General features: G+C 41.6%; 1 protein-coding gene across 1 annotated transcript in view; it reads right to left on the minus strand.

Annotated features, from left to right (window-relative positions):
* PTPRK (protein tyrosine phosphatase receptor type K) overlaps positions 1–22607 on the minus strand; it is a 310488-nt gene that overhangs the window by 186981 nt on the left and 100900 nt on the right. Inside the window, exon 6 of the mRNA XM_074144586.1 lies at positions 18743–18917. Within this exon, the coding sequence (XP_074000687.1) occupies positions 18743–18917 (175 nt within the window). The remainder of the gene's footprint in view (positions 1–18742; positions 18918–22607) is intronic.

Raw genomic sequence — 22607 nt, forward strand, 5'->3', positions numbered from 1 at the left:
TTTTTTTTTGTTTGTTAGTTTGTTTTTTTGTGGTTGGACTCAATGATCTCAAAGGTCCCTTCCAACCATGAAGATTCTGTGACTCTGTGAAAACAAGACACAGAAAAGGCCAAAGATCAAAGTTATCAAAGGCCTGGGACAACATCCATATGGGGAGATATTAAATAAGTCTGGATTACTCAACATGAAAGAATGGTGATTGAAGGAATACATGATAGATGTTTATGAAAGGTGGCAGGAAAAAGATTAATACAGAGTGACTTTTCCTATTTCTTTCAGTGAAAAATGATGGCGCATAACAATTTTAAAAAACGAGCAGCCTGTGGCTTCAGAGGAACGTACTTTCTTCTCTAACTTGAGTTAGCTGTGGGAAGTCATTGCTGCAGGATGACGGGCAAAAGCACAAGTTCAAAAATGATTTGACAAATTCATAGAAGGTTCATCAAGGATATTACAAACAAATACGTTGATATAGTCTCTTGCTTAATAAATCTTAAGCTGTAGATTGCTAGATGCTACGATGATGTATGAGGGGAGTGTACCACTGTGTGTGGCTCCCATTCCTACATCTTCCCCTAAGATTATATACTAAACTAAGATTATATATTAAACTAAGATTTTTGGCCCAGTAGCAGTGTTTTCTTAAGTTGCTATCACATTCTTCAGAGGAAAAAAAAAAAAAAACAGCAGCGGTCAAGTTACTGATTGGAAGTTGGACAAAGAGACAAACACAGGCTTCAGTCCATTCTACCTGAGTGCCCTCTGCATAAAACTATAAATGCTTCAAATTGCCTCTTCTTTCAGGGTGTGGATGGTGCATGGCTGTATGGCCACATTTCCTTCCCCTTTTATTATAAACCATCAAGTTTCTTTTTTTCCTGATGCTTGAATGGAAAGCTGCTGGTTTTAAAACAAAACCTGCTTTGCAGAGCTAAAGCAGTATAAGCTAACGAACCAAAAAAAAAGAGATTCATTTTCTATTGATTTACATCCCTGAACGGTTAACACAATACAGATGTAGTAAGAGCACAATTATGTTGTGCCTGCACTAAGTCATCCCACGTCCACAATCTTACGAAAAACTTTCTCCCATCCCATCACCCCTTTAACGTGTGGGGGAAAATAAACAGTGAAGGTAAACAAAGTCAGGGAGTAAAATAGCACATTTGAACTCCTTTAACTCTTCCTCTCACTGAAGCACAATCCATGAGTACTACTGGGGCTTACAATTGTTAAATACCTCAAAAGAAGATAAAATTACCACTTGTCTACACACTCTCCTGCCAAGGCAAAATGTTTTGCCCTCCTGCCTGCCTTTGTTTCACAGTCAGTATAAACAGTTCCCCCACTGGTAAGTATTCTAACCCTGTGGTGTTTATACTCTCCTTGGCCTGAATTATTTATCATTTCTTTCTCTGCAACACATAAAAGAAAAAATGAGTAATGGAAGGGGGCCAGTAATGTTGCTGAAGCTCAAAGCACCCTTTGAAAACACTAAAGTGACCTAGATATTTTCCTTTTGATATGCTGTCTAATTTTTCTCAAGTTATTTAATAAAGTGTTTCTGTTCATGGCCCATGTTATTTACACCATATATTAACTGGCTATAAAAAAACCCCAACCCATCTGTAATTCCACCTAAGTGTCTTTAGAGGCACTTTACTCATCCAGGTTCACAATTCTTTGCTCTTCAGTTTACTACTTTTGCCCTTGTATTGCCTTCTCTCCTCTTCTCTGAGTTACGAACACCTTAACAGTGCTCTCCAGTTGCCTCCCTCCTTTTAAACATCTTTTTGAGCAACTTGAATTACATTTAATATCGCAACAAGCCACTTTTTCTTCAGCAGGAGCATATTTTTAATATAGACTCAACAAATCATTTGAAAAGAGCTCATTTTCCCCCACTTTTTTCTTTTTAAGGATTTATTGTGGGTGAAAATTTCAAATGCACTTTATAGCATTGCAGTGATGAGTGCATGGCTGCCCATCTTATTACTCAGTGACTACTACTGGTGGATTGACTACACAGATGTTTGGTTTTCCACACTTTAATTATACCTATACAAATCATATTAGCTTACTTCATTAGAATAGTGTGGCAAAACCACTCCAAGTGCTATTGTATTTATGTATTTCAATGTCCTGATTAGTATTCTGAACTTGAATTGAACTGGACATTCAGTTTAAGAGAGGCATTTTAGTTACTTTCTTTAACCTTTCTTTTCCTTTTTATTTACTTTGGGTTTTTTGGTAGATTTCCTCTTCTTCCATACCAAGTCCAACTGCTCTTTTTCTTAACAATGCGAAGATGAGGTTTACTGCAGGTTTTTATATTCAGAGCTATTACATTAAGGCCCATCATTCTGGTATCTGGTTATCTCCTCTACTATGACAAGATAATGTGGGCTTGAGGGAACATACCAGTATCTCCTGTCAGCCCCCTTCTGTTCCATCAATTCCTCCAAGGGCACGTTCATGCAAGGAAACTGCTACAGGAAAAAAAAAAAACACCTACAGTGGTGTTTATCTTGGGAACCATTCCCTACCACATTTCCCTGGAGGCACACAGATTTTTTGCAGGGTAGTGTAATCCACTCCCAAAGCAGCCTGAGGATGTGGTTTCATATTAAAGTCAAGCCAACCTAAAATGACCACATCGTTGTGGGGAGCGAACTCTCACCTCTTCCCCTGGTCTCTCCATCTTTTCCAGACCAGTGGTTCCGCTGTTAGAAAACGTTCTAACATTTTCTGTTTATGTTCTCCTGACATAAAAATACCCCCTTCTTTCTACATTGTCTGGTTTTTGTTACTTTAGGTCCCCCATCAGCTCACTGCAGAAAGGGACAAGGATGGTTCAGGTGGAAAAGAAGTAGGAATAGCACATTGATGGGAGTGGGAAAAGAGAAGCAAGACCATGCCTTTTGGTGTATCAGCTGTAACACCAGACACTGATGGACACAGACAGCCCTTGGCCATGACTACATATATTTTTCAGGAAGTGTCCAATAAACAAACAAATAAATAGTGTATGAACCTGGTCATGAGGCACAGAATCCGTCAAAAAACAGAACATGCAAAAAAATTCCTTGATAGATTAGGAAGCTTCATTAATTGTGGCAGTATGGAGACACATTTTTCAGAAATCAGGTTGAAACCACACCAAACAGTGACTTTGACTTCAGCTCTTTACGGAGCGCAAGTCCCTCTGGAAGGTCTCCTCCGTACCCCAATGCTGTGAGTCACAATGGGATTCTCGCCATCAAAGGATGGCTTCAATGATTCCCCCCCAATCACTTAAAATTCCATAATCCTGTGAAATTTGTAATCCCCCCCTAGGAATCCCGTGAGCTCTGCTAAGCAGGTGGTAAATCCCAGAAAATTCCACCAAGGAGACCTCAGGTGCCAGAGCCCTAAAAGTCAGCAGAGCTGGAAGCACAAGGACATCGAACTGACACCCGCAGGAAACAGGCTGTAGGTACCTGGTCCATTAATTTCTGTTAATTGCCTGAGAGCTCAACTTGGTTTCATTTGCTTCCACTTGGCATCTGCTTAGTCAGCTGGCCAGAAGGCTGTTTTCTCCCTGAAATATACTTCATCTTAATTATCAGAAGTCCTAATGGTACAAAGATCTTAGGGGACAGTCCCCTTAATAAGGTGACAGTTTGCACGTACCATGTACCGTTTGGCACCGTGTGTGTGTGTCTGTGTATGTGCGTGTGTCCGTCCCCTTTTTAATGTCAGCAACAGCAGCTGTACAAAATGTCCAGCTTCAGAGCAAGAACATTCCCCTCCTTCCCTTACTCATTTTTAACAAACTCTTTTTCCCAGCCTGGAAGCACTGACATTCATAGATTCATAGATTGGTCCAGGCCGGAAGGGACCTCCAAAGGTCATCTAGTCTGACCTCCCCGCAGTCAGCAGGGACACCCCCAACCAGACCAGGTTGCCCAGGGCCTCGTCGAGCTTCACCTTGAATATCTCAAGGGAAGGGGCCTCAACCACCTCCCTGGGCAACCTGTTCCAGTGTTCCACCACCCTCATGGTAAAGAATTTTTTCCTAATATCCAATCTAAATCTCCCCTTCTCCAACTTAAAACCATTGCCCCTTGTCCTGTCACTGCAGACCTTTGTAAACAGACCCTCCCCAGCCTTCCTGTAGGCCCCCCTCAGGGACTGGGAGGCCACTATGAGGTCTCCCCGGAGCCTCCTTTTCTCCAAGCTGAACAACCCCAGCTCCCTCAGCCTGTCCTCATAGGAGAGGTGCTCCAGCCCCCTGATCATTTTGGTTGCCCTCCTCTGGACCCGCTCCATCAGGTCCATGTCCTTTCTATATTGAGGGCTCCAGACATACCATTAAATTCCTAAATTCGTTTTGCTTTTACATAAAGGGCAATAAAATTTGGTCACAACAAAACATGAATTTAATCACTCAACTCCAGAAAGTTGCCTGGTGAACTCCTTGAAACAGCCACACGGCTTGGCCCGAATAAAAAGCCAACCTGTGCTCTCTCAATCAATTCTTTCAGCTTTTACATTAGTCAAAGAATGGGCTAAAGCTGCTCCTGGAACAACTGGAAGTAAAACAGGAGGATCACTCTGTTTCTAATTGTGAAAATGTCACTGATAACGAAGGTAATTTGCAGGGGGGGAAAAAGTGTTACTGAGGCACAATTCTTTCTGCTGCAAAGTCCACATACTTAGAGGTCAAGTATTGGAGGCGTTCCCAGGAAAAATAAAACTCATGAAATATTTCCTTAGGCAACCCTATTGTATGAAAAATGCAAGAGGAAGGTCAACCAGATTCCTGAGCCAGCATTAAGAAATCACTGAAGTTAAAGAACTTAAGCAGTAAAAAGAAAATATGAAAAGGCCAAGGCAGGTTCTCATGTAAAACAAGGACAAATCTCAGGAAAGAAGAGAAGTCTGAAAGCCTAAACTCGAGATGTATCATAGACATGTCTGCAGCCAGCCAGAAAGTTGGCACAGTCCAATCTCCTCCCTGAAGTGTCCAATTATATTGCCTTTACAAAACCTTTCTGAAAAGGAGTTACTCTTTCTAGTAAAATAGACTTTTTAATCACCTTTCAATTACCTCATTGTCATTTATTGGGCTGTTCAACGTGACGGCTTTTTCTCTGTGCCACGGGTAAAAGTAGTAACCGGCAAGTAGGGCACAGAAGACGGCAGTTAAATCAAATTGATGCAATTCTGAGGGTCCAAGAGAGGGTCTATTGGTCCAGTTTTTCAAAATACAAGGAGAAAGCAGTGGCAAAAGATGATTGCATCATGCCATACTTGTGAGAACTAGCAGAAAAAGGGTATTAACAGTGACCTGTGAGCACGTGTCACGTCACTTCATTAACCCCCTGAAGGGCAGCCAACACGAGGAGTCAAGAAGAAACTGGGGATGCGAGTCCCCCCCCGCAGAACCAGAAAGGTGCCTACCCCTGATGCTGCATTAACATGACGCCAACCAAAAATGAGTAGCAAAGCTGATTTGGTTGTACTTTCTGGGGTGGGAGCGTAGGTCCGACGGTCTGGTTCGGGAGGATTACACGCAGGAGTCAACGAACTGACAAAGCCATCGCGAGAGTAAGGTCTGAGTCCCTTGCTTCAAATACCAGGCTAAAGCTGCTCCTAGAACAATGGGAAGAAAAGTATCGTCGCAGAAATACTGGCAGCGAGTTTGCAGCAGGGTTTTTCCCCCTACTTTACCAGTTTCTTGGAACATATGCCATGTTTCACCCAAGAAAAAGCAAAATGGAGAAAAACATCACAGACCAGGACCCCGGTTTATCCGCTCCCAAAATGCTGAACTCCACTGATATCCCAAACTGCTTTATCTTGTTCAAGAGCTGAGCAGGAGTTGTTTCTTCAGTCATTATACCTGGAAAAATTGTGCTGGCTTCCCTCACGCTTTTGTCTTCAGGTACCGCAGAGATCAGAAGTTGGTTTAAGGGCACGGGAGGGTGATCTGCAGAGACGCTGCTTCCCTTCTCCCTATACCATCCCCAGGGCAGGGGCGGGCTAGACTAGAAAGGGGCAAAATGACACAGAAATACTAGAGGATGTTTCTGCCTGGCTTTCAAGAGGAAAACTCTATATTCTAAGATGACCCAAGCCTTCAACCATAGGAACACAAGAGACCTCTTCAGTGCACTAAGGTGACCAAGCGCAATGCTGCATAATTCCAAAGGAATAACTGTGCCATAACCTCACATATTAAAATAAAAAAACAAAACCAAAAACCCACCTTACAACTGTACCCTGGAAGTATCTGGCTGCCAACGTGAAGCAGTGCTTTATACATGCAAGGACATGCAAGTCATCCAGTCCAAGAGAAGTGGAAATTCAAAGAATAAATCATTAGTCAAGACATTTCCAACTGCTGTCAACACATTTCAAAGTCAGAGTGAAGTTCAAAGCAAGCATTAAAAATCATGAGACTACAATCTCAATTTTTAAGCCAAAGAAAAGCATTTGGTTTACTTCTATCTCCCTTCAAAAGCAGTAGCCTCTACATCTCCAGTTGTTAAAAAACAAAACTTACGTTACCATGAGAACATCAAAGTAAGAATAAAACCGAGGTTTTCACATAAACTGTGAACTGCAACTTCAGGTTAAAAAAAAACCCAAAAGAAACCCCAAAGATTTTTCTCTTTTTTTTTTTTTTTTTTCAAATTTAATCCTTATTAGACAGTGAAATAGATCAGATAATCAATAGACTACACTAATCTTGATTTTCTCAGGAAATGAGCAAGCTGGTCTACAAGACAGCTTCACAAAAACCATGGATGGCATTGACACTTTGGAGTACTCTTCCTTGTGTCCACAAACAGGTAGTTCCACACGGCTTATGGGATCTACCCCAAAACAGACACAAGGAGCAAAAAGCTAATAGAAATTCTCAAAAATTTGAATAAAACACTCCATTATAAGATGTTTGGCAATTTCAAATGAAGCTTAAATTCAGTTAAGTAATAATTAATTTATTTGACAGAAAATCTAAACAAAAACTCTAAATTGAGCAAAGTATTTTTACTGTCATTTATTTATTCAAATTAAGGAATTCACACAAAGTTAGGACTATCATTCATAATAATACTAGAACTCTTCATTGAACGTTGACGCTACTTTATAAGCCTTGAACCAACACCACGCAACGCCTAAGCCTTTCAGATGAGACCAGTTAAGAACATATTTTATACTTAAATCCTCCTTTCTTGGAGGGTAAAGGTAATGCATGAAAATTGACTTTTGGGCGAGTTTTCCCTACCCTCCCTACTAATCATTTTTACTGGGCTGTAAGGTTTTTGATATACGTAAATTCCAGGAAATTTTTGATCCCTAAGAAGGTACTCCCACTTTTTTCTAACCCCGTTCACTGAGGTTTCTCTCTGGTTAGTCCACAAGCTCATGAGTGGAAATCTTATCTTCCCTTCACTAGTAAAGAAGCCAGAAAGTGAAAAATTGCACTTATTACCATGTGTAGACATCAACTGGGATGGTAAACTCAAAGTGTTTGGCAGTACAAGATACGCTACAAGTTTTAAAAATTAAAATGGCTAAGAAAAAGGGTCACAGAAGAACTAGATGAAATGGTACAGGTGAGGTCCTGGACGCAAAGCAGTTTAAAAAAAAATAAGAAATCACACAAAGAGAGCTGAAAATTCCAACTTCAGTCCAAACACAACAGTGTCACCCTTAAATCCTCTCCCAGACGTGCCTGTTTGCGGTTTCATCTCCGTCTCAGTGACAAGCTCTGGAGCAAACCTGCACATCCAAATTCAACACTGCATCTCAGCAGGAAGAAATCTTCCTTTCTGCACAGAGCTCAGCTTCCCTTGTCTTCAGCAGAGACGGATACGTTTCTCACCATTTTCTATATCAATCTGCAAATATACTATATTCCAGCAGTTAACATTGCAGGATAATCCTGCAATATGAATTATTAAACAGACAAACATTTAAAACTCTTTAGGAAAGAAAAAAAAAACTTCTATCCAAACTATTCTGAGTAAACTTTTTGTAATCTCTTTAAAATTACCCTCAAATAACTCCCCAGCCAGGATGATTAAAGGTCACTCGTACACTGCAAAGCATATTTTCATGAGATAAATTCCATTATAATTGCAACAACTATTCCAGCCACAATTTAGACATAGAATCCAATTATCCATTTCATTTTCATTTACACCTCATGGGCTAGATCATTTATCATGTTTCATGATAATGATCAGAAGGCACATGGAAAGCGATTTCTGGAGGTAACAAATTACCTACCATATTAGCATAGCTTACAAGATCCTGTCAACAAGTACTATGCATAAATATGAGGTAATTAAATTTACAATGTGCAGGAGCGTTTGATATGCTACTTGCTTGTCTAGCAGCTGCCAAAAAATCTGGGTTACTAAATTCAACATACCAGTTTAGTCGCTTAAGTACAGTAATTTAGCTCTTCATAACCCATCAGGAGTCATTATGCCACTAGAACACCACCAGGTAGACAGCACGCGGTGGGCTCAAGATCTGGAGAGGAATCTCTCATCATCCGGTATTATTCCTTCTTGCCACCAACCCATCCATCACGTCCCCGAGACAGCTCGGGATGATAGTGCCGGACCCTCACATTACTGCTCCTTGAACTCTGTCTCATCCATCTTTTGCATCAGTCCCCGTTTGCAGCGAAGTATCACCTCCCTGCTGCAAAACTCAGCCCCAGCCTCTAATGCCTTTAACCTGAGGTGCCACTCTAATAGTAATTGATTTCTTTTTATTGCCGAGACGGCGCTCCATAAGACTATGTGTGGCTGCTGAAGCCGGGAGATGGTCGGGACAGGGCTACAACACAAGCCTTTAGGAATATGACCCATTTCCAAGGAAATATTGCTATATTTCCATATTTTATCACACATGTATATTTATCAATATATAAAATTGGTATAGGAATATATATGCCGTTTCTGTCCCTGCAGTTCATCTACAATTTAATAGCAAGCTTCACTCAAATGCGGCTGAAAATTAATGTCAGGGGTGGCTTCACTTTGTATTTTTGTTAAGTGATTCGGTATTAGAACACTATTAGATTTTTAAATACATACTAAAGCACACAGGTGCACCTGCATTCCAAAAGGAACTTAGATTAACTCTACATTGATCACGGCAAGACTTCACCAGCATGATGACTTGTGTACCATAAACCACCCAAGACTAAGCGTTTTAATTCAGCTTCATCTGAATGCTGTTATAAAAGTTTAATAAATCAAAATGATCAAAATGCCCCCGGTGGCAGGTTGGGATTCAGTTTCCAATTCAAATTCCCTTTAATATATGGCTTCTCTGACACCCTGCATTTTCTGCCATCTACGTTGAATTCCAAATGCGCTCCTTTTCATCATTACCATGCATCTACTCATCGACACACTTTTTAACAGCCCTGCACAATACACAGAGGTGTCAAACCTGGAGGGGCTTTTCCCCTCCCCCAGACTGGAAAATGATGGCAGGTAAGGGAACTTTGTCTACCCTTAAGTAAATATTTTCTTAACCTCCCTGCTAACGTCAATGGCATTTAAAGGGAGACAGACCATCCCGAGCTGCAGTATCCCAACGAAACCTAAGATTTAAATAAATGTAGAGACAGACCAGACAATGGAAGGGAAATTATCCAAGTGAAATACAGCCCTGCTGTGGTGGGGCAGTCTGGAGACAGCTCTAATTAAGATGAGAAAAATCACGTTACTGCAAATGATCTTGGTGTCATCGTACTTGGATAAAACGCAGATATAAGAAACAAAGAATCCCCTTGTTCCCCCCCCGGTGACACCTGCCAAGAGCTTTTTCCTTGCCTCCTCCTTTCCTTTGCACCGCTTCCCATCAAGTCTAAAGGCAAACAGGGATCCCGCTATTCAGAGTGATGACATTTTAATTTCCCAAATGCTTTATTTGCTGTTTGTTTTGCATTCACCTCTGTACTTGCCCAACACGGAGGCATGTGAGGAAATGACAGAGGTACGAGACAACACCTAAACGGCGAGACCAAGCTCATGCCATCAATCATTGATGCCACATCTGTGGCATCACCGGCCACACAATTTTGAACCGGGCTGAGTGAAGCCACATCAGATCTTGGCTTTGCTGGATTACGCCGAGGTGATACCCAGCCTATGGTGACTGTAGGGGGGCTGGTAATGCATGGTCTGCCACTGGGGAGGCAGAAGACCCCAGAGGAACATCACAAACTTGAACAAAGGAAGCTCCACCTAAACATGAGGAGGAACTTCTTTCCTGTGAGGGTGGCAGAGCCCTGGAACAGGCTGCCCAGAGAGGTGGCGGAGTCTCCATCTCTGGAGACATTCCAAACCCACCTGGTTCCTGTCCAACCTGCTCCGGGTGACCCCTCTTTGGCCAGGGGTAGACTAGATGATCTCTAGACGTCCCTTCCAACCCCAATCATTCTGTGATTCTGTAATGCCGGCACTAAGTCCACTGGCAAAGAGCTATCTCCTCTGCAACCATGAGCCAAGTTCATCCCAGGTCACTGCTTCCCCATTGTGGGCTTCTGCTGATTTCCATTGTCCCCACAGCTGTATTTATTTCCCTGCCAAATCACAGCGAGATCTCCACCAGACCTGACAAGAACAGGGAGCAGCCCATTTCCTGGCAAGCAAGGGGAAGGCCCTTTTCCTGCCCTCCTCCGTGCTCCTGGCCCTCTGACCAGCTGATTGCACCCCCTAGTAAGGCAGAGGTGGCCCAACCAGGCTGAGGGAGAAGCTCGATGCCTGTGGTGTTTGTTGAACCAGCCCATGGAAGGACACAGCTCTAGAGTCAAGAGGAGAGGGACCCTCTGAAAGAAGGGTAGTTCCCTTGTTCTGACGGGAACATAGCATCCCTAGCCTTCTTCCTCCTCTTTTTTCCTTTGTTCTGGTGGTTTCCACCCAGAGCCTGTGGAAAAAAAGAGGTCCCATCATGGTTTCCCCTGAGAAATGAGTAGAGGGAGAAGACAAGAGGACCTCCACAGGGTTTGCTGTCCTGTGTGCTCTTGTACAGATGGGATGAAGCCTTGCAGGAAACACAACGGGAACTGCTGGCTGCTTGGGCTCACGAACCAAAGCACCACCCAGCATCAGCACTCACCACAGATTTCAGGAAAAAGTATACACCAGGCAACAAAAACCATAAATAGACAATGTTGATGCACCAAATAAGTTAAATAGTTATCCATTAATCTGGTTTGGTTCCTGCATGGTTACTTTTTAATGGGAGATTTTTAAGTATGATCCTCATATAAAGATATTTAGCAGTTATGCAAAACTCTACAGAGGTGATAAATCTATGCTTTGACACATGATGTTATACATTCTTCATTTCTACCTGTGAGTGATAACACGACTGAGTTTGATTGGTTAGGAGAGGATCTAACAAAAATAAAGACGAAAAAAAATCCACCTCATATCAGCTCAATCACCTTGCATGGTCACTTCTTCTTTGATGAAGCCATTAATTCTGCCTTTTGTTAGTATCCAATAAACTCTTCTGACAGGCTCTGTGGCTTCACGTGTAGAGCAAACAGCGTACTTTCAAAAAAAAAAAAAAACACTTAAGAGGAACAGTATTCCCTCTCTGCCTCTGTATTCTGCCCCCTGTTCTCTCACATCTTCTTCCCGAGTGAGAAACTGAGGCATAACACTAATGTCCAAGCTGAGGGGTTAATTGCCCTTGACTGAAAAGATGCCTGAACCACAGACCGACCCTCAGGAAGGTACAATCCTGTGCCAACAAGGGACACCCTCTACATCTACTCTTCTCTGACACTCTGCCCCAAATACCGGCCACAGGCAGGACTTTGGCTTCTGCTCTGATCCACAACAGCCACCTTAAAGTTGAGGGAATACAGGGAGAAGATGTGTCTCAGCACTGAAAAGGGCAGCTTTTGCCTAATGAGAATATTAATTTCAATGGTATCAAGCAGCACAAATCTCACGTTTCATGAGATGAAAGCAAAGTGTGTGCTTTACCTTACAGGTTTCAGATCTTCCCAAAGAACAAATCACAGAGCTACAATAAAGCAACAGTTCACATTAAAAAAGACTTCGAGAGGATTATGAGGAGATAGAAACGCTCCCTACCCAAATTAAGCCAACACTACAATGAAGCAATGGGCTAAGCAGAGTCCATCACACCAAACAGGACACTCATCTTTGTCAAGAACACAAGGGTTTTACTTTTAGTGACAGCTCCTTGCAAACTTTAAAACAATGGGCACAAACTGAAATACAAGAGGGTCGTCTGAACATCAGGAAATGCTTTTTCACTCTGCGGGTGACCGAGCACCGGCAGAGGCTGCCCAGGGAGGTCGTGGAGTCTCCATCCTTGGAGATATTCAGAAGCCATCTGGACACGGTCCTGGGAAACCAGCTCTAGGTGGTTCTGCTTGAGCAGGGGGTTCAACCAGATGACCTCCAGAGGTCCCTTCCAACCTCAACCATTCTCTGATTCTCATTTCAAAGGTAACCCTGCACGGCCAAGATTGTGCAACACAGAACCACAGAATCCTGAACACGCTGCATTTCTGTTACCTCAAGAGACTTGGATTGGCAGGAGCCTCTTTTAGAAATCCAGTCAAACCTGTTTTCTCCTGCTTCTCCAGGAAAAGCAACTTCCCTGTGCTTTCTAAAGAAAATGAGCAATGCACCTATTAATTACATAAACCAGAGACAAACGTTGCCTGAGCAAAGGAGACGAGCAGAGTTACTCGCACAGAAGAGTTGCCAAGGAGAAAGCACAGCTCCTATTCTGGGATGGTCGAAGTATGAAGAGCTCGGGACTCCTATCTGTCTCAATTTCTTAGTTAGGAGCATATAGGCTTACTGAGGTATTTTCCTTTAAGTCTTGTTTCATTCTTCATATGTAAAGGAGGTGGGATTTGACTTCAGGGTGACAGCCCCTCCTTACTTGCTGTAAGAAGGAGAGGATTGAAAATACGATAATTTCTGCGTTAAACCTGCTTAAAGAGGATAAGATCTTAATATGGTAGAGAAATTAAAACTAGAGGATGCCACTAAAAGATCACATTAATTGGATCCTGGGCTCTGAAGGATGCTTACACCCAAAGTACAACTTGTGTTTTATTAGCAAGGTTTAGAAAAACTTCATAAAAGCATTTCATTATTTTTCCAACTGCAGCAAAGTCATTAAGACGCTGTCATCTGCTTTTCCTGCAGGGATACAACCAGGAGAGAATTAGGCTTCAACTAATAGGGAAAGTTGGAATATAAAGTATTTTTGAAGGTGATCTGGGGGTCCAAAAGAGTTAGAGCATTAATATCTGCTACACAGGTCTTCCGACTCACAGCTAAACTGTTTGTGAACTGCTGTAGAAGCCTGGCAAAGGGCATTGAGCCAAGAGAATGATGCAAAGCCCACAGATTTCAACAGCTCGGGCTGTGGAACCTCTCTCCCCAGTTTCCCCTCTGCTCTGAAAGTCGGCGAGTTCAGAGGAACACACATCCAAAGACTCAGCTCAAGACTCCTCAGACAGAGTCCAAAGCCTTATTACACATCACCCCCGTCCCCTGGAGACTGAATTTCTGAACACAATACAAAATATCACTGATAACCTGATTTGTCTCGCGTTTATGATGGGGGGTGAGATAACCAAGAGGTGCAAAAAAAATGAAATCTACTATTCATCAGAAAAATTAAAATTGGAGGACAGAGATATGGGTCATTTAGCAAAATTGGTACAAAAAGAGTTAGCCCATTCGCAAGCGGGGAGTATATATTCAGACTACCTGATGCATTCACTTCTGTCTGCAATCTACTGCTCTCCTTGGCCTATTTTTTAAGTCTGCTATTACGCTCAACAAATAAACCAGGGAGCAAAATTGAGGACACACATCTGGAGCAAGTCCACCGATTTCACTTTTTTCCCAGACAAAACAAGTACTAGTGAAATCTGGAAAGTGAATTTCGGTCCACAACTTCCTCAAATGGAAAAACTTCAGAGTATTTTTGTAAGAGGAAAAAAAATAATTCTCCTATGAGGAGTACTTGCCAGGGGCAAACTCCATCTTCCCGCTGTTCTGGCATCACCGGGGACCAGCCAAATTACTGGTTTTCCTACAAAAATGTCCCTAAAGGGATTTCAGACAAGAAAGGCAGAAATATCACTGCCAGACTGACTTACATAAAAAGAACTGATCCTGGTGGCAAACTAAGTCCAGTAAGGAAAACAAAGAAGAATATCATCACAAACCCTGACAAAACATGAACCTAATGACTTAGAGGGGAGACTTTTGCCGTGTCAAAGCACATCCAAGAAACAAAATAGTTTCTTGCATATTGATGAACTCATACACAGGTCATTTTACCAGAACTTGTGATTTCTGGAAGAACAGTCAGAAGACAGTAGAAGAAAACATATGGAGTAAAACTGCCTTTCTTTTTGTTTCTGTTGCTAACTCGGATTTACCAGGGACACGAAGACAATCCCATATTGGAACTATAAATCAAGGCACAGGCCTCCCCTTGCTTTGACCCCACCATGGAAGAGCTGTTTGGGCTGGATGAGGAAATGTTAAAAAGAAAAAATACGTTCACCTACTAAAAACATAAAAAATTGTTATAATTTATGACTCAAAACTTAGAAACTTATCAGTAGAACCAGACATATGGTAGAGCTATTCACGTGTTATTAACAAACGCTACAGTTGATTCATACATTTTGAGAGGGTTTTTTCCCTTATTTTTCTTCCTTGTCTTTAAGTAGCCTGCTTTATTCCAACTAATCTATGTAAGATCCACTACATGAAATAAAACACACTGCATTTTCTGCTGATTTTGCAGTATTTAATAATATAATACTAAGTTTTGTACCATTAGTCTGCTAACAACGTGTACCGACTTTAAAGGAAAACAAACTTGGGAAGGCATACAAACACTTTACATGAAGTGTAATTCATTATCATACCATGTGAGAGAGTGGGTTCTTATTTTTTTTTTTTTTTGGAGCAACAAACTGCTGTTTCATGAAAATAAAAAAAAAAAAAATTAAAGACTTATCACTCATCTGGATCTTCCAGGTACACCACACCCAAAGAAAATGGTGATTTTATTCATCCTTCCTGCAGGACTGCCTGAGTGTAAGACATTCCAAACAGGAACACGCTACATTTGGATTATTTTACACAGTTTTGCTAACAAACCACATCAGAATGCAACATCAGCTTCATCCCCTCCCAACTTTTACCATGCCTGGGCAACCAAGAAGTTGATCGCACCGGCTGTGATGAAAACTACCTCTTTTCTTGATGCACAAGATCACTTTTCTGATAAATAAATATTGCCAACTTCAGACAAATATTCCAGTTTTTTTTTTTTTTTTTTAAGAGCTATGAACAATGACAGGGCACAAGAACTGATTACTGGGCAAAGTTCTTTACTGCCTGAAGATCAGTGCATTTGGTACCGTAACTTAGAAAGTCTACACAATTGTATATATCAAGTAATATACAGGTGAGCCGGGGCACAGGCAATGTCTTTGGGCACTTACTTTCTACAACTCCACGTTAAGTAGCAAAAGGAGCAGAAAGAATTTGAGTTCTCAAAAGTAATAAAGAAACAAGTAAAAAGAAAGAAACTGTCCATTCCTTCTTGTTCACTCTTACTTAAATGTCACAGCTACTGTTCCTCCCAGCTTCTCCCTCAAGTTCCAGTGCAGACAACCCCGAAGGCTTTGAGAAATTAACTTCCCAGAAATCGTAAATTTACCGGCCACCAGGGGAAAATATAAATAGACGATTACTCAGATGGACCTATTCAGGAGGATAAGTCAACTAACAGTAATGACAGGCCCAAGCTTCCCGTAAAAGGAAGGGGAATGGGAGAAGCCCTTCTGCTCATACCCAGGAATGACAGCAATGACACAGAAACCACGTCAAAAAACAATTAAAAAAAAAAAATGAAATCAATACAACGCAGTCACTGAGCCTTAACTGAAGACCAGGTCTAAGCAAAGGTGATGCTTGAAATCATTGACTGGAACTACTTTGGGTAAAATGTCACAATTGAATTACAAACCCTATCCTAGTCTGATCTTTCTTCAAAAAAAATAATCAAAGTCATTGAGTCATCCCTTTCAGGGTCTTTAAATGCAGACCATCCCTCCCAGGTAACAACATTTGTAATAAAGTTCAGAACTCCACTGAAAGTAATTCTTCTGTTAAAGCTCAAAATGAAACCATGATTTTTCAACAGGATGTATACCATATAACCAAAAATTTTCACTACCAAGACTAACTTATGGTTTGCCCATCAGAGAAGTATCAGATGCCTCTACACTGATATTATGGTACCACATGTCCGTACTGACGTGGAAAATGTGAGGGTCTTGGCCACGTACCGAAACACCCAGGATTTTGAGTTACGGGGCAACAACTCCTGTTCCTCATCCCTCGCTCTCTAATAACCAGCGTTGTCAATAAAGTTTGGCTTCTACAAACCAAAGACCTTCTCATTCCTCAAAACGATCTAGAAGCAACACTAAAGCCACGACAAAGTAAATTGTGTTTCATGGGTTTTTTCTCCCCTCCTCTGGCTGTGAGAACATACAGATCAATACTCCTCAGCATGAGAATTCCGTGGTGAAATTTTCATTTGTTACAAACAGCAACAAAAGGGCCCCGAGCGTGCCCTGTCACTTCCAGTTTAGAAGGAAACGCACTAATAAACTCTTCCCCCTGGGTCATCTTTGACAATGGGCAATACTATGCCAGCTCTTATTAAAGGCAATTCGTATCAGTGGCCCAAAAATTTCCCTTAAAATTATCATCTTTTGTATCCATGTAGCAGGATGTCAGCTTTAAAGTGCCACTGAGATATAGGACCTGTCATTATGGTTAATTTTCAGCACAGTTTTAACACCAGGGTAGCTGATCCCTAAGGGTATGCTTTTTTGGCTAACAAGATTTATTTAGTGGTTATCCAGACAAACAAGAAAATATATTACTGTATATTGCTTTTCAAATATAACAACAAGCAATAAATCCTACTATAAAACATAAATCTTTGTTCTCTACCATGATGTCAAATATATAGAAATGCTTTTAGAGGATTAATATTTTTATTTTTTTTTCTTTTCTATTTTTTTATTATCTATATAAAAATCGCTTACAATTTTTGGGCTTCCAATGCAAAAAGCACACAAAAAGTAAAATTAGCCTTAAAATAAGAAACCTATACAGCTGTTGAATATATAGCCAGATATCAAGCTTATGTTTTAAGCCATAAATATGGTATTCTCTATCAAATGACCCAGGCTTCTCAGCAGAACAATATGCTGGACTGAAAAAGAGAGTACCATGAAGTTTGATATTGTTATCTCACTTCTTGAGAGAAATAGTAGTTTAAACACCATTTTATTGCTCTATTATAATAGAAAAAAAAGAAAACCCAACTTCATTTATTGGATAAATATATCCATTGCCCTGCTTTTCTAACAACACAACAGAAAGTCTGTTTTCGTGCTGTAACAGGACTAATTTCCATGTATTAGGGTGAAAACCATCTTGCACTTTGCTGGACAAAAGGCAGAATAAAAAAAAAAAAAGCTGTTAACATATTGTCTAAATTCTGATATGGTCAGCAAAGCCCGTTTTTATTGGTGTTATATAGAAGGCATAAAACTCAGTTGATCTCAATCAACTGGTCTCCCCAGGAAAAGGCCTCTGCCAGCAAATGCTAAATATTGTAGAGCATTTTCTATGTTACTTTGGTCTCTACAAGCCGAGGACAAGCCCCCTCTCCCTGTCCTGCCCCAGACGTGGTGGGTGACTCCCAGGTGCCAACTGACCAAGGAGCTGGTTGCCGGACCGATGAGCCAAACGAGGCAGATTTTGTACCACTTCTTTTCCCCCCCACTTCAAAATATATTTTATTAAGCCTCGTCACAACCAGGAGTGAAATTTTGCAGGTGACATAATTAGGCAAGGAGAGATTTTATACCTTATCCCAGGCCAAACAGCAAGTGACTTCTGGAAGAGAAAACCAAACTCCTATATTCAATCATATCCTCTGCCAGTCAGATGGTGAGCTTCCAGAACACAAAATGCATAAATAAATGGCTGACCAAACCTCTCCACACACAAACTACAGTTGCACCCCAGCAGGCTTCTGAATTAATTGCAATAAAAAAGTGTTTCAAGTAGAAAAAAAAAAAAGTTTTTCATTTTCTTCCTCCTACTCCAGAGGTTGGAAATGATCACCATAATGCTCTCAGTCCTTGGGTAGGTGAAAGTTTACAACTATTTTTATATACCTGTCTCCCAGGTAACAGCACGATGTATTATTATTTGCTGTACAACCAGTCTGCCCAAGGCAACAGGTTTTAAAAGGGCATGTTAACAAACTCCAGTGGATTCTCTCCTACCTGTAAAAATATTTATGAAAAGTTGAGCAGTTTTCACCTTAAGTTCAACAAACAGCATCCACAGAAAAGCATCCAGGCAAGTTACACACATCCAGGATCAGGGGTTTTACACGGACATAGTCTATGGAAAGCAACTGTAAGGAGTTTCGCAAACCATTTTCTCATTCTATGACAATTTCAGAAGCTTCATAGGCCTACGTTCATATGATCATTTCAGATCAAGGCATCTGAAGGCTAGATACAAGGTTTAAGTAGCAAACACCGGTATTAAGAGCATTTAAACGGATAAAACGAAAATGATTAAAACTTTACCTCGAACAATGAGTTGAGCAAAATTCGACACTCCGGAACCTCTCTCTGACTGAGTGACACAGCGGTATAAATCCTGGTCGGTTTTTGTCACCTCTTGCAACTTAAAGGTAGCAGCAAATCTTCTGTGATTGATGTTTTTAGTCTGAGCAACTGGAATATCTTCCCCATTTCTTCTCTGAAAAGAAGAGAGACCAAGGCAGAGTTATCTCCTAAGAACACAAACACATTTATCACGACCATCGTACAAAGAGCACATAAAACCAAACGCATTCACCCATTGCCATGGTAGAAGAGCTGAGCGCTGAGGTCCCATCAAGAGCAAAGCAGGACTCAAAAGCATTTCAGAACTCAGTTTTGGGGTGAAAAGCATCAGGTTTTCGCCACAAAACATGACCAGGACATACCCAACTGCCATTGCTTCATAGCTGGAACCAAAGGAGAGCCCAGCGGTAGCAGCTCTACTCCCCTAAGAAAATTCATTCAACTTTAAATAAAATTGTAACAGACACACTGGGTGTATTGTAAGAAATATTTAAACAAACCTGGCATTGAGGTGTTTCATAGGTTTCCAACAGCTCTTTTTGAGCAACCAGCCAATATTTCCTTTTTAATGCTCCCTTTTATCTGCCCAATTTCAATACCTTCTAAAATTGTACCTTTGTTATACTAAGCACCACCTTTCTACCTAAAGCTAGTGGAAATAAAAAGGGGAGGGAAGGAAGCTGCTAAAAGAGGAATGATGTATATCTCATTTAAAGGAAGGAGTTTAAAGAGTTCTGAAAAAAAACGTATCTGCCACAAATCACTGAAAAATGTAATCTGTCTGGAGCCGCGGGGCAGGGTGAGAGGTCAGTGAGGTAGAAACAGTTTGAGCTCTTTTGTGACCCTTTTTTCTTATTCCCACTCATATTAAATGCTCAATTTTGATTTTAATTGAAGAACAGATCCTCCATCAAAAGTTAGCATTAAAAAAAAAACAAAAATATGCACCAAGCGAACAAATTATGTTCCTGCTCTCCCCCATGGATCAACCGCATGTTATTCCCCCTGGAAAACACAGTTTCTGAGCGCTCAGCTTTACTCAGTCCCTGGTAAGACATTTCCTCATAACTCCATCAACTGCTCTGCTCGAGACATTGCAAAACGTGACCTCCACGGTCATTTTTTAGCCCTAATCAACCCCTGGAATGAGAAACTTCATTGAGGTCTTAAACTCGGAGCTTTCTGTCTAACACAACCGAGCACTACTGAGCCACAACATTTAATAATAACCTGGAAGCCTGTGGCAAAGATAGAGAGGGGAGAACGAGGCAATGAGTTAACGCTGCATGTGTTGATTCGCCAGCCCCCTGTCTCCAGCAGGAGAACTCCATAATGCTCCAACACTTCATTTTACATCTACCCTTTGAGATCTTCGCACAGGTCAGTCACTCTCTAAACAGTTTTGCCATAGACTGGCCAGAGGTCCAGCCCTGCTGCAGGCTCACTCCAACAAGTACTCATTTTAACTATTAATACATTTAAACAGATGAATTTTAGCTTTATTGCACCAGTCAAAGCACCCTTCCTGCGCTTCACTGCAAGCCTTGGGGGAAAACAGCCATTTATACCAAACCTGGCAGATTTCAAGCTCTTTCAGTCGATGGGATTCCAACTGCAAGGGTCACACCATCACCTGGATCTACAGCAGGTTTATTGGTGCGACTCTTAGAATGGAATCATAGAATAGCTTGGGTTGGAAGGGATCTTTAAAGGTCATCTAGTCCAACTCCCCTGCAATCAGCAGGGACATCTTCAACTAGACCAGGTTGCTCAGAGGCCCATCCAACCTGACCTTGAATGTTTCCAGGGATGGCACATCTACCATCTCTCTGGGCAACGCGTTCCACTGTTTCACCACCCTCATAAAAAAACTTTTGGTGTAATCTGCAAAGCTACGTGGTGCAGTTGACACGCCTGAGGAATGGGATGCCATCCAGAGGGACCTGGAGGTGCTCGAGAAGTGGGTCCCTGTGAACCTCATGAGGATCAACAAGCCCAAGTACAGGGTCCTGCATTTGGGTTGGCGCAACTCCGCAGTATCAATACAGGCTGGGGGATGAAGGGATTGAGAGTCGCTGTTGAAGTGAATATTGCCCACGAGTTGCATAAAACTTGCCTGAGAGATTTTTCAGAGGTATCCTTTTCATTGGCCGATGCCAGATAGAAGGAAAAACCCCTGTCTAGTCCTTGGCCAATTTTGCTTCTGCAAGGAAAATCCCATCTTCCTCATCTCATGAAGACGCTACCCATTCCTGCCCCACGGCCACCCTTCCCATGGTACCAGAAACTCGGCAACGTGGAAAGCCGGACCCATCGCAGCGCAGCCAAGTCCTTCTCAGCTCCGCGAGAATCTGCCTCCAATTAAGAAGAATTAAGGAAGTTTGCTGACGCCTGCAGAGACGCCTACGACTGAAAGGCCCTTATTGAACTTCAGGGATCAATGAAATTATTAAACTCCAATATCCCACCAACGAGGGGTGATGTTAAAGGCCTTATTTCGATGCTTCTTAAGCTACAGTGAAATTATGTTGTGGGAGGTGCACCTCCCTCCCTCCTCTTCGCTGGCTTCTCCTGATAGCAAAAGCTAAATCCAAAAGCAGGATTTTCAACCTACTCCCCCCCCCTCACCACCCAGTTTCAGCCAAAGGCTTCAACTCTCTGGTATGATAACTTAATATTAAACTTGGGTACGCTGCCTTGAAGTAACCAAATTAAACAAACCTCATGGTACTTTCTTCCTCTGGTGCTTGTCCCTGCTCCCCCAAGAAACACAAACTGGTCACGCAATTATTAAAATGACCAAGCAGAAGGCGTATTGTTAAAAATTATACGATAGCAGCGTTGGCGAGTAACCCACGTAATGCAGGGAAAAATAAATATTAGAGAGTTTTCTAAAATGAAGGACTGCCTTCCCTAAGTTCCATCTGCGGCACAGACGCACGTCCAAGGTCGCTGCGTAAAATAATTTACCCTCCGAAGCTCAGGACTTGCTGACTCCAGCTCGTCTGCAGGCTTCATGGGGAGAAACAGGGTGAATTGGGCTCCTACTTAAAATGAAACTTTAATGCGCTTTCAGAGCAATTAATCAAAATAAAATTTAACAAGCTTTACTGTTCTGCTCCAACAACAAAACCTAGGATTTTTGTTGCTATTTACATTAGTGATTTCCTACCACTTTAACTTACAAGGCTTAGAGTAGCTGCTCCAATTTCTCTGTATTAGGATTTGTTTCTTGGGAATCCAACTGCACAAATACATCTTCAAAGTCTATCTCCATGTACAGCTTACCCATTAAAATATTTTCCCCGTCATTAAAATGATGAAAAGTTTAAACAGAAGAGAGTTGTCACTTAAAAAATGGACGTTAAATAAAACAAATCCCCTGCATTCATTTTGGTGCATATCCCTTCCACCGATGAGCCATTAGCCAGTCAGAGTTCAGATGCACTGCCACGATCTCTTAATTAAATTCTTCTTTTTAATGTCAGGGCATTACTACTGATTTTAAAGGAGAGGGAAGAAAGGCAGCAGTGCTCTCTGCTTATTAGAGGGTTCCTGGTACATACTGCTTCAATTTATGTCCTGCTCACACTGAACAGAGCTTGAAAATGCTGCTCAATTAGGTTTTAAAAATTCAATTTAAAATTAATGTGGAGTTATACTAATAGGTAATGGCTGTACCCTGTGCAATCCTTGGTTCCTCCAGTCCCTTGCTGTCTGATTTGATAACCCTGAATTGCTCATTTAGAAGAGGTCACCACCAGGCAGCTCTCCTTTGGTGAAAATAACTCTGGGCTTCACAAAGAACTACACTCTATAAACA

Source organism: Numenius arquata, chromosome 2 (genome assembly GCF_964106895.1).
Source record: "Numenius arquata chromosome 2, bNumArq3.hap1.1, whole genome shotgun sequence".
In the NCBI taxonomy this organism is placed as follows: Eukaryota; Metazoa; Chordata; class Aves; order Charadriiformes; family Scolopacidae; genus Numenius; species Numenius arquata.